Source organism: Xyrauchen texanus, chromosome 25, assembly GCF_025860055.1.
Source record: "Xyrauchen texanus isolate HMW12.3.18 chromosome 25, RBS_HiC_50CHRs, whole genome shotgun sequence".
NCBI classification, from domain to species: domain Eukaryota; kingdom Metazoa; phylum Chordata; class Actinopteri; order Cypriniformes; family Catostomidae; genus Xyrauchen; species Xyrauchen texanus.
This window is the reverse complement of record NC_068300.1, coordinates 9,825,602-9,837,767: the sequence shown is the minus strand read 5'-3', so window position 1 is coordinate 9,837,767 and position 12,166 is coordinate 9,825,602. Positions and strand designations below refer to the sequence as shown.

At 36.6% G+C, this 12,166-nt stretch overlaps 1 protein-coding gene across 2 annotated transcripts; it reads left to right on the top strand.

Moving 5' to 3' along the window:
* Positions 1-655: 655 nt before the first annotated feature.
* LOC127618384 (zinc finger protein 64-like) lies at positions 656-10,842 on the top strand. Of its 2 annotated transcripts, XM_052090784.1 has the most exons (6): positions 656-836; positions 1,388-1,525; positions 1,720-1,809; positions 1,983-2,045; positions 2,142-2,393; positions 5,061-10,842. In XM_052090784.1, exons 1-6 carry the CDS (start codon positions 815-817, stop codon positions 6,452-6,454), a joined length of 1,959 nt encoding a protein of 652 aa, XP_051946744.1. In that variant the 5' UTR covers positions 656-814; the 3' UTR covers positions 6,455-10,842. The 2 variants fall into 2 exon arrangements, with proteins under 2 accessions (XP_051946744.1, XP_051946745.1); XM_052090785.1 differs by lacking the exon at positions 656-836 and having other exon boundaries at positions 1,398-1,525; positions 1,725-1,809.
* The last annotated feature ends 1,324 nt before the right edge of the window (positions 10,843-12,166 follow it).

Genomic DNA, 12,166 nt, shown 5'->3' with positions numbered 1-12,166 from the left:
TTTGAATAAATATATTATTGTGACATATTCTGTTGCCTATAGAGAAGTGTAGCAGGACCTCTAAAGAACGAAACACCCACCGAGTGCCAAGGAAATATCATTTGCTGGGAAAACACCCTGTAAGTGTCATTATTTAAACTCCTAAAAAACACTGATATCAGAAAACGTTGAATTAAATAATAATAATAATTAAAAACATATATATATATATATATATATATATTATTATTGCATTTTAGATTATTATGTTGGAAATTGTTGGAAAACAACTTCACGTCACACAGCAAACACACTTGGTTAAATTAATTAAATCATTTAAAAATAATTGTAAAAACAAAAGAATACTATTTATTTATTAGAATTACTCAATTTAAAACATTACAATTTTGTTTATAATTGTATTATTTATTAAAACCATATATTAAATATAAATTAAATGTTATTTTTATATTAGTTATAGTGATTTTGTCGAAAGATATAGTGAATATTTTATTTTATTTATTTATGCAGTATATAATAAAATACATCTCATTAAATAATTAATGAAGTCATGAATCATTCCTGCCTGCAGGTTGCACTGTTGCGCTCGTTCAATAGGAAACGATGCAACGAAGAAATTGTTTACCGCAAAGCAGTTCATACTGTCGCAATAAAATCAACACTCAAGCAGGTCACAAAACAACAAGTTAAAGTTATAGTCCATTATACATTACTAAACAGATTAATTCCAACAATGATACTTATGTCAGATGATTAATTATAACAGTAGTCTAGTGTCAGTACTAAATGAATCACAGCTGACACCCTCATCCAGATGGCATCATTGAACGGAGAAGGTAAAGAAGACAAACTATTTAATACAAAATACCAAAACACAGTTTTAGTAAAGAAAACATTAATCCAGATTGGTCATTATGTTTACGTTTGATTTATGTTTGCTGACACTGTTATATAAATGATGAAAGTCACGAGTGGTTGTAAATCCTGCTTGTCTTTTATAATAATGTAGTAACTCACTTAAACAAATTTTATACAGGTTTGTTGCACAGGTTGCTTTACAAGCAAGTGTTAATATAATTTGCTTATAAAGTTCTGTTGTGGTATTGTGGTACAGACATCAGATGAAAACACCATGGCACTTGATTGCCATTTACATCAAAAGTACTTCCATTTAACATGCAAATCTTTGGTAGTGCCATGCTACATGTAATATTGCCACGGTGTCAAAGTACCATAGTATCGCCATTGTGCATTTTGGTACTTTTCTGTTACCTAAAAAATATTTTAAAATTTTTGTTTTTGTTTTAAAGGATTTATCAGATCCATATGCTTATTTACATGTGATTGTGTTGTGTTGTTGTGTGTTTGTTGTCATTGCACCTATTAGAAGACGTGAGTCCAGACATCCACATCTGCGGCTTCTGCAAACAGCAGTACAACAACTTTAAACTCTTTCTTGCGCACAAGCAAAAAGGATGTCAGATACCTTCAACTCTTATGTCACCAAAAAATGCGGGAGCCGACGGTATGTCTAATGTTTACCACTCCTGTCACTGTTGAAGGTTAAAATGTACTTAGGGTAATACTAGACAGTGCTGCTGTTACTAATAGGTCTAGTAACTAGATGAAACACCATAGAATTTGCATGTGGGTTATGTGTTTAGAATTGAAACAAGGATATGTTATTTATGATTCTTTTTACTATTTGTGTATCAAAAGTCAAGAAGAACCTCACCAAAGCCCAGAAGTCACCCTCTAAAAAGCTTAAACATGCACTTACTCAAAAAAGACACATGTGCACCTTCTCAGGTTAGTGTCAATACACAGAATCACGTACACTGCCAGTCAAACCTCATCAAGTTGGATGCTAGAATGCACATATGAGTAGTCGGTGTGATCAGACGTTTGACTGGAAGTGTATTTATTAATGAAGTATCATTTAAGTACTTTAGAGATGTTTTAATTAATGTTTTCCCTCTTAGGATGTTCATTCAAAACACAGTATGGCCAAAAAGACATGGAGAGACATATATTAACGCACACAGGTTAGTGATTACTCACTTTTTATTTTTTTTGTCCAGCACCTTTAAAACAACATCATGTAGTCAAAAGAATATCTGAGAACTGATTTTGTTCTGCAGGCGAGAGGCCGTTTGAGTGTGAACTCTGTCATAAACGCTTCAGCCGTCGTGATAAGCTGAATCTTCACAGCCGTTTGCACACGGGAGAGAAACCGCACAAGTGTAAGTACTGCCCGTATGCAGCGGCTGACAGCAGTAGCTTAAAGAAGCATCTTCGGATCCACTACGACGAGAGACCCTTTAAGTGTCAGATATGCCCGTACGCCAGCCGCAACTCCAGCCAGCTCACTGTTCACCTCCGATCTCACACAGGTGAAGACACTGATTCACAATCAAATTCCTAAAAAATATCCCAGATGCATGATTTGAGCATGTTGACATGCAATATTTATCTAAACAACCTAATGCAGATTCATTGATTCAGAATTACCATAGATATACTTCTTATGCCATTCCATACACATATGACTATCTTTCATTCATGGGACACAAAGATTTAGCAGAAAGTCCAGTCTGCACTTTACAATGAGTTTTCCAATTAAAGTGAATGGAGATGGGAGCTGTTGAGCTCCAGAAATGACAAAACTAGGGCTGTCGATCCATTACAATTTGTTATCAAATTAGTTACATTATATGCCGATTAATAAAGTGATTAATTGCAATTAATTGGGCCTCAAATATCAGTATTTCAATATATAGTGATTAAACACTGATCAGCCACAACATTAAAACCACCTGCCTAATATTGTGTAGGTCCCCCTCGTGCCACCAAAACAGTGCAAATCCATATCACAGAATAGCAATCTAAGATGCTATTCTTCTCACCACAGTTGTACAGTGGTTATCTGAGTTACCGTAGACTTTGTCAGTTCGACCCAATCTGACCATTCTCTGTTGACCTTTCTCATAACAAGGCATTTTCGTCCACAGAACTGCTGCTCACTGGATGTTTTTTGCTTTTGTACAGTCACAGCAATCCATTTTGCAATTGGTTTTGTCAATCTGTCTGAGAGATTTATTATAAACAATAACCATTGTCCTGCCCTGCCCAGCTGTCAATGCTAGAGATTAAAATATTGAATGCTGGTAAAGCATATATTTACTTAATTTGGCATAACTGTTTCATTATGTACTTTCCATGGCGTTGATGCATTTTAATTAGTGTCGGTCAGTCGATAATTTTTTAAATTGCGATTAATCACTTTTATTTTTGTAGTTAATTGTGATTAATCACAGATTTTAAAAATGCTGAAATTTGACACAATATTTAATTTGTTTCCTGTTAAAATGCTTTCATTTCCATCTTAGTAAAGAAAAGAAAACAATATGTAACAATCTAATTATTTATTAACATTTTTCAAATAAAGCCTTCGACAGTATAAAGATAGAAATGCACCAAAATATCACCAATTCAAGTAACATTAAACGTTTCACAAAGTATAATTGTAAGTTTGACTAATTGAAAGAACTTGTCCCCTATAGGCTGCATATTCATTGCAATGGGCATTAAATCTCTTACACTCTCATCCTCCATAATATCAATCTGCTGTGTTCATTATTCGCATCATAGTGTCAACGCCAGTGTCAAACTCCACTTTGAACTGAGCACTTGCAGACAAAAATGTATCATTCTGTGTTTTGGAGACAGTTAAGACTTGCCTTGCTTCTGTGGTAATTAAAATGTGCATTACATAGGCAAAAAAATACTCCCCATCTGGGCTTGTTTTGTACATCAAATAGCATTAAGAGATCCTTTCTCCATCATTTTATCATTGACAGTGCTGTAGTGTGTGTTTGTGAAGTGTGCAACAGTTTAATGACACATTACAAAGGTTCCACCCTCCCAACAAGTGTTTATGGTGGTTTCTGCTGTATTCATGATAAATACGTTAATTGCAATCAAGAAAACGCATTAAACTTTTTTCATTAATCGCATGTGTTTATGCATTCATTCTGACAGCTCTAATTTTAAGGAATATATCATCTTATTTTATGCAAGTGAGATGAGTAAAGAGCACTGTTGCATATTTATTTGCAACTGTACTTTGCTTCGAGTACATCGCTTTTGGAGCATCTCACTTTGGTTGTGTCGCATCGTAGCGTTTTCACAGTGTATTTAAGTCGCTGTGTCAAGCTAAATGCAGTTTGAGACTAAGAAAATTTCGAGATCTGTGCTCCATCCACCTTTATTTGAATACAAAAACGCATTCTTATCTTGTGCTGTCTGTAGTATCAAGCAAGCCTGAGTATCAGTTTGTTCTCTGTAAAGCTGCACGTTGCCTCTACAGCTGGAGTTTTGCTTACTGCCCCCTGCTGAACACTGGTGGTACTTCAGATTAGAATTGCTCTAATGGTAGGAATATTCTTTATTACAGTCCGGGGACATGATCAGTTGCGTTATTTTATTTTTATGCATTATTTTATAGTGAATTAATCACACTAAATTAATGCGATAAAGCGACAGCCCTACATCTATAAAAGTGGCTCTGACTTGTGCACTATATTGAAATGTGTTCTGAAGCCACACAATAGTTTTGTATGAGAAGCTGAACAAAATTCAAGTCATTATTCACTCAAAAAAGAGTTTTAACTGCCATAGCACTTAATACTCAAAAGTCAGTTTGTCACACAAATCTCAATGTCTTAAGAAGACTTGAAATATAGCATGCAAGTTCTATAGACTACTTCTGTGCATGAAGATTTTGACAAACATATCCTGTTTTATTCCATGGATGAAAAAAAATATATTTTACTTAAGTATGACATGTGGGTGAGTAAAATGTGACAAATTTTCATTTTTGTGTGAATCGTGATCAGTTAATTCCCTACTATTATTGTCAATACAATCATTTTTTTATACTACTTCTGTTAGTTTTTTAATTAAGTTCCTAGTTGATCATTTTCATAATAGAGAAGAACAAGTAGTGAAATATTGTAATACATATATTCAGTTCATATCCTCTGATGTTTTCTCTTTAGGTGACGCCCCATTCCAGTGTAATCAGTGCGACGCCAAATTTAAGATCAACCACGATTTGAAACGGCACAGTCGGGTCCACTCCGGCGAGAAGCCTTATAAATGCGACCTCTGTGAGTACCGCTGTGCCGTGAAGGCCAATTTAAAACCGCACATCCAGCTTAATCACGGTGTAGTCAACTCCTTCCGCTGCACGGAGTGTGAATTCCAATGTTCAACCAAAGCCACCTTACGAGACCATTCCCGCCAGCACCAGCCCACCCAGCCACTTCAGTGCAGCAAGTGCATTTACTCCTGCTCCAGCAAGGGGGCGCTCAAGATCCACGAGCGTGTGCACTCGGATGAGAGGCCCTTTAAATGCGAACACTGTTCCTTTGCAAGCAAGCAGCGCAGTAATTTGTTAATTCACAGGAGGAAGAGTCACGCAGATAGGCCAGGCAGACAGAATAAGTCTGGACGAGGGGGCGGGGCTGGGGAAGAGTCGGCCAAACCTCTTAGGTCACGTTACCGGGTGAGATTAGAGGTGAGGCAAGCCTTTCGTTGCGACTTGTGTGAGGCTTCGTTCGTAAGGGAAGATTCTCTTCGCATCCACAAGAGGCAGCATAATAATAACCCACAACAACGTAGTCTCAATCAGGCATCAGCAATGTTGCAATCGCAAAGCGTTGTCAAACAGTATGTACAGGATCTAGGACAAGCCAGCATTGTAACTGACATGCCATCAACCTACAGCAGAACGCATCTTAACATCATCGTAGCGCCCTCTATTGGACCAGAGGACAATTTTGTCCAAGCATCAGTGGATGTACCCACTGCAAAAGTTGGAACGGTTCTGCTCAGTCCTGAGGATCATAACATGCTTTTGAACCCTGCAATACAGCACGTCAGCATGCTAACACCTGTGCAGCACATTGTTGCCCCAACACCTGGGTGCAGCCTTGAGCACCAGACAGTTTTACTCACTGATGAAAGCACCTTTCAGACCATTGAAACTACGTCCCAGACCAATGGCCCTACTCCAAACTTCATCACTTCCTGCTCTGACTCCGCTTCAGATGCCACCCACACCTTCATCACTTCCTGTTCTGACCTTGAAAGCCTCCATACACTCATCCAGGAAGGAGGAACTGAAGTTACGGTGGTAACGGAGACAAATTCCTCGATCGCCACAACAAAAGAACCCCTGAACATTGACGGTACATCTCATTATGTGTCCAAACAAGCAGAGGATGCCATGCCTGAAGAGCCTTTAAATATTGATCCATCAGGGCTCGTTTTTGTTCAAAGTCTTCCCCTGACCATTTCAACACAAGACCAAGAAGCTAACATATTCCACCTTTCACCTCACCATATATTTTCAGACTCCAACACAGTGGATATCAGTGACGATTCATAGTTACACAAATATTAAAGGGATTGTTCTCCCAAAATTTTTCATTTTCTCAACATTTATTCACCCTCATGCCATCTTAAATTCATTTGAGTTTTTAATATATTTTGAAGGATGGATGAGGTGTTTTTGTCCATGCAGTGTTAATCAATGGGGTACATTATGTCAGCATAAAAGTAATCCACACAATTTGAGTGGTTAAATCCAAGTCTTCTGAAGCTATACGATCACTCTGGGTGAGAAATTGGCAAAATGGAATTCCTTTTTCACTTTAAGTCTTGACATCCAGCCCATTTGGAACATAGTGCAGACTTCAAGACGGTGATGCTTTGTGTCCTTTTTGGAGCTTGAATTTTTGGACCCAATTGACTTTGTTGTTGTATGGGCTGAACCATCTCATAAAGTCTTTCAAAATATTTTGTTGGTGTTCCGCAGAAGAAAGATAGTCATACAATGTTGAAAGGGTCAGTGAGTTGTTTTTTCTGTTTTTGAGAAGAAATGACTGTTTCTATTCTGTTGTTTGTCACAAAGAAGTGTCATATTTAAGTTACACATCAAACCAAAAGTGGACCTTTCCCATTTTTCTTCTGCCAGGCATATTGAAATAAATGTGTTCCCCATTTTCATTAACTTACTTTGACCATTTTAAATCATTTGTGAATCATATGGAATCATTTGTTATTAGTGGTATTTGCTTCGTAAGCATCACTATTACTATTGCTCATCATTAGGGTTAGAGATTTATGCAGATTAGTAATAAAGGAATAGAAAAAACTGTCGTTAAGGGCATTTACATGCATAACAATATGCTGATAACTATCAAAAATAACCATATTCAAAAATCTAACAATGCAAGAAAACTGCGTTCTCATGAGATTAGAAATGATCAGATTATTCTCTGCTTTTGATGTCAAAATGCAAACAGTCATGCTCAAAACACCTTCGCACATGGGATAAGCCAGTAGCAATGCAATGCGAAAACAGGGTAATGGGCAAAAATGTACCAGTGTCGATTAGATTATGCTAAAGCCTGAAACAATTCATGACTTTACATTTATAAAGGAATGGCATTTATGTTTTAAAACTAGTGAAAATGCTCATTTTTGAAATTGGTAATTTGGTTATCACTTTATTATTATTATTATTGTAATTAGATCTGTAATGACAATGAAATTCTACTAGTGAAAGTGCAATTACAGATATCAATAACTATGTTTTTACTTAAACGCATTGTCAAAAAAAAGTATGTGAACCCTTTGGAATGTCCTGCATTTATGAATAAATGTATTGTTCATTTACATATTGAATAAAACATTCACAGTGTAGGTTGGAAAAATGATGTGAACCACTAGGCTAATGATGTCATTAGAGTCAGGAGTTGGCAAACCTGTCATCCAAATAATGAAGCGAGATTGTAGGTGTGTGTTAGAGCTACTTTGACTTATAAAAACCACTCAAACATTTTGAGTTTGCTATTTACAAGCCTCTGCTGATGTGAACCATGCCTTGCAAAAAAGAGATATCAGAAGACCTACGATCAAGAATTGTTGCTTTGCATATAGCTGGAAAGGGTTACAAAGTTATCTTGAAGAGCTTAGATATTAATCTGTCCACAGTAAGACAAAGAGTCTATAAGCGGAGATGATTCAGTAGCTCCTCTTCCTAGAAGTGTCTGTCCAGCCAAGATGACTCAAAGGGCACAACGCAGAATGCTCTATGAGGTAAAAACAAATACGAACCCTAGAGTGAAAGTTAAAGACTTGAAGGAATCATTGGAACTGGTTAACATCTCTGTTCATGAGTCTACTAAATGGAAAACATTAAACAGGTATGGTGTCCATAGCAGGACACCATGAAGGAAGCCGCTGCTTTCCAATAAAAACATTGCCGCACACCTGAAGTTTCCAAAGACCACCTTGACACTCCACACTTCCATGGGGAAATTGAACTGATAAAACAAAGATTGCAGCACTATGAATGGCGTTAAAAGGGCTCCGCATACAAACATGAAAACATCAACCCAACGGTGGAGGGAGCATCATGATTTGGCGCTGCTTCAGGCCTGGACCCCTTGCCATCATCGAGGGAAAAAAATCATTCCCAAATTTATAAGAAAAGTTTGAAATTCCTTCTGATCATTGTACAGGTCTAATCTGCTGCTACCGGAAACGCTTGGTTGAGGTTTTGCTGCCAAAAGAGGATCAACAACTTATTAAATCCAAGGGTGCACTTACTTTTTCCACATCACTGTGAATGATTAATGGGATGTGTTCAATAAATAAGTGAGAGGTTATAATTGTGTGATCACATTTTGTGATCAATTGATGCAGAAAAGCTAATTCCAAAGGGTTCACATACTTATTTATTTGTGTGTGTGTGTTAGCAATTGACGTTTCTACTAGTGCAAGTGTGATATCAAAGATTAGCACTTTCACTAGTAGTAATTCCATTCCTGATATCAAGAATGAGCATTTTAACTAGTGAAAATGTCATTATTTATCTATAATTAATATCCTACATATGATTAAACATTGAAAGGGCTTGCAATATGTTTAATATTTATATGGTGTTTTTTTGTGTCATTTTGGAGCCCCTCATTTGTTTGCATTATAAAGTGAAATTATTTGAAGTAAAAAAAAACTTTTGTGCCAACAAGGCAAGATATACATGTTTGTAGCTGAATTATTCATTTAACATGAATCAACTATTTCAATGATGCAATACCAGTTCTGTTCTGTAGATAGCAGTGCAGTCCAAACTTCACAGTGTTGTACTGTATAGTCAGTACATTGTTTGCTCTTGGTTATGCATCTCTTATCTCAACGAATCTGATGTTTTCAGTGTCATTTAGGAAATAAGTGTTCACAGAGTAGATATTAAACTTGCAATCTTCAATTTCAGGCCAGTAGCTGATATCCACATTGTAGCAGTTAACCAATGCCTACATATGCATGCGAATATCACATTTCCTGCAGTGACAGTTACAAGATAAGATCTTTCAGGCAGTTGTATAGCTGCAGATGGAGACACATGAAATATGTCTGCTGCATTTTGCCTTTGCGTGCATATGTCTGACCACCAGTCTCATATCAGGCCATTTACCTTCCCACAAACTCAGGAGTGTAGCTCACACTGAGTTCATCCACCATCCTCACAGATAAAGTATGTGGCCTCTTCCTCTCGGGGGACAGGTGGGGTGGAGAGCACCTGTTTGTGCCGGTTTTGTACCAGCAACATTTAACATTTCATAATTTGATCGGCGTTGTGATAACATGTCCTCTTACAATGGCAGACCTATTAGAGTTTCATGTAAGAAGCTTGGTGCAAGAATACAGCCATTTACTATGTATTGGCTTGTACTTTATAATGTTGACTGGGCAGATACAACAAGATTTTGTTAGAGAGTTCAATCTTGGATTTTATTTTTACAGTTAAAGAAATATTCCAGATTCAATACAAGTTAGGCTCAATCGGCAGCATTTGTGACAATGTTGATTACCACAAAAATGTATTTAGTTTCGTCTGTCCTTTTCTTTAAAAAAATAATAAATGCCAAAAATCGAGGTTACAATGAGGCACTTACAATGGAAGTGAATGGGGCACATTTTTGGAGGGGTTAAAGGCAGAAATGTGACGCTTATAATTTGATAAAAGCACTTGCATTATTTCTTCTGTTTAAAGTCATTTTTACAATCGTTTTAAGGTTTGTTGACAGTATATCATGGCATTGAACTTTACACAGATAAGATTAATAAGCAATTTTATCGCGCTAAAATCATGTTAACATGCATATTGTTTACGTTTTGTTACTATACTTTTAAAACAGTGAGTATTTTAACATTTACAAATTGGCCTCATTCACTTCCATTGTAAGTGCATCACTAGAACCCAGATTTGTTTTATTTATTTTTTTAGAAAAGGAGTTTAAACAAATGTTTTGTGGTAATCAATATTATGCCACAAATGCTTTGGATTGAGCTTTGAACCCGGAATATTCCTTAATATAATGATTTGTATATTGTTGTATTGGGCATTTCATTACAGCTAGACATCGCATGAAAGTCGCTGAAACTGGTTGTGTGTCCATAATTGAAAGATTCAATACTTTTATTCTAATAATGTTTTTCAAACTCATGTCTTGGATTCGATTTATACAATGAATGAAGTTATAATTGTACTGTGATTTCAATACAGATGCTGTAGGTACAGTATTGCATGCAAGTTGCCTGAACAAATTCCCTGGTTATATAATAACATTTTGATTCTTCCATTTGATTCAGTTATTAGAAAATCTAAGCTTTGATCCTATTTTTACTATTAATACTTACAATTGACTTTATAATTGTTTAGTAATTTCCTCACAGGTAGACATTGCTTGAAAGTCATCTAATCAAATTCCACCGCCCTAGTTGTGTGTTGATAAATAAAGATTTGATTCTTCGATTCGATTCTTGATAGGGAAACTTCCCTAATGTCTTTATTTCACAATAGGTTACAATGGGGCTTAAGGCACATCTTAAGGGAAATGTAATTTGTTGTTGTTGTTGTTGTTGTGACCACAAATTGTGTCAAGATTGAAAAAATTTAAATGTATTTTTATTGAATATTGATGAGCAACATAATAATGATGATGAAAAAATAATGATGGAAGGTTGTTTTGATTCATCAACGCTGCAGTTGATGAATCCAAACATGTTTCACATTGTGCGATTTGGAATCGCAGACAGGTCCAGATATTTAACAATCTAGATATCTTGGCGCTTCTCTCAAATCGCGTCTTTGATAGTTCATACATTGCAATTGTCGCTCACTGGGGCGAGCTCCGATTTGCCTACGATTTCGGGCTTTTGTCAGCGATTTCCACAAAACTGTCAGAGAGCGAAAATCGGGCTCAAAATCGTGTTACCTCAGGACTTTTCTACATTTGTTTGAGTAAGGGCATAATATTAATAAGCATGTACTTAATGCCTGGTGCGTGGAACTCGCACTTCCACATTAGACATCCGGGAATTTGCACGTGATGAAGTTGTAGGAGTTTGTGCTAACAACATCGTGCGAGACCGTACGAAATAGCCAACTCGGGTTGAGATCAGGTAGGATAAGCTCTCCACCGGACAACAGTCAATATTTGGTGAACTCATTGACACTGTCCCCCACTACATGTTTGTATGGAAGTGAAGGCTACATGGAGGGACAAGAGCACATCAATTTTTCAGTCAGTGCTAATAGATTTAGCAGCTCAGTACTGACCCCTCTCTCTCCCTCTCTCTCTTTGAGAGGAATCACTTTGTGACTCATGAATGATGTTCAAATAGGAGAAAAGCCAAACACTGTGAGACGTGCTGTGTTTTGATTATCCAGCGCTGCGTGAAGCTTGTACTGTGCAGTGTGTACAGTTTGAGCAGATATCTTGTGAAGAAAAAAAAAATCATATTTAAAACATTTTAAAGGTCTAAAAAGGTTTAAGAGTTTTAAAAGGTCCTTTAATGGCATTACAGTGTAGAAAATGTAAGAAGTTCTCTGATGACATCATAGGCATTTTAAGAGGCTTTTATATGACATGATAGGAATTTAAAATGTTTACCTGGACGAGCTCACAGATACTGTGACATCATATATCAGCTTCTGTGAGAATATGTGCATCTCTACAAGGACATTTTTATCATTCAATAACGATAAACCATGGTTTACAGGAAAACTCAGACAACTTTGTCATGC

Bases quoted from the DNA above. Each gene is read 5' to 3' on its own strand.
- LOC127618384 (XM_052090784.1), top strand. From the start codon at position 815: ATGGCATCATTGAACGGAGAAG. The intron at 837-1,387 runs GTAAAGAAGACA...TGCACCTATTAG, and splicing joins GGCATCATTGAACGGAGAAG to AAGACGTGAGTCCAGACATC. The intron at 2,046-2,141 runs GTTAGTGATTAC...TTTGTTCTGCAG, and splicing joins ACATATATTAACGCACACAG to GCGAGAGGCCGTTTGAGTGT.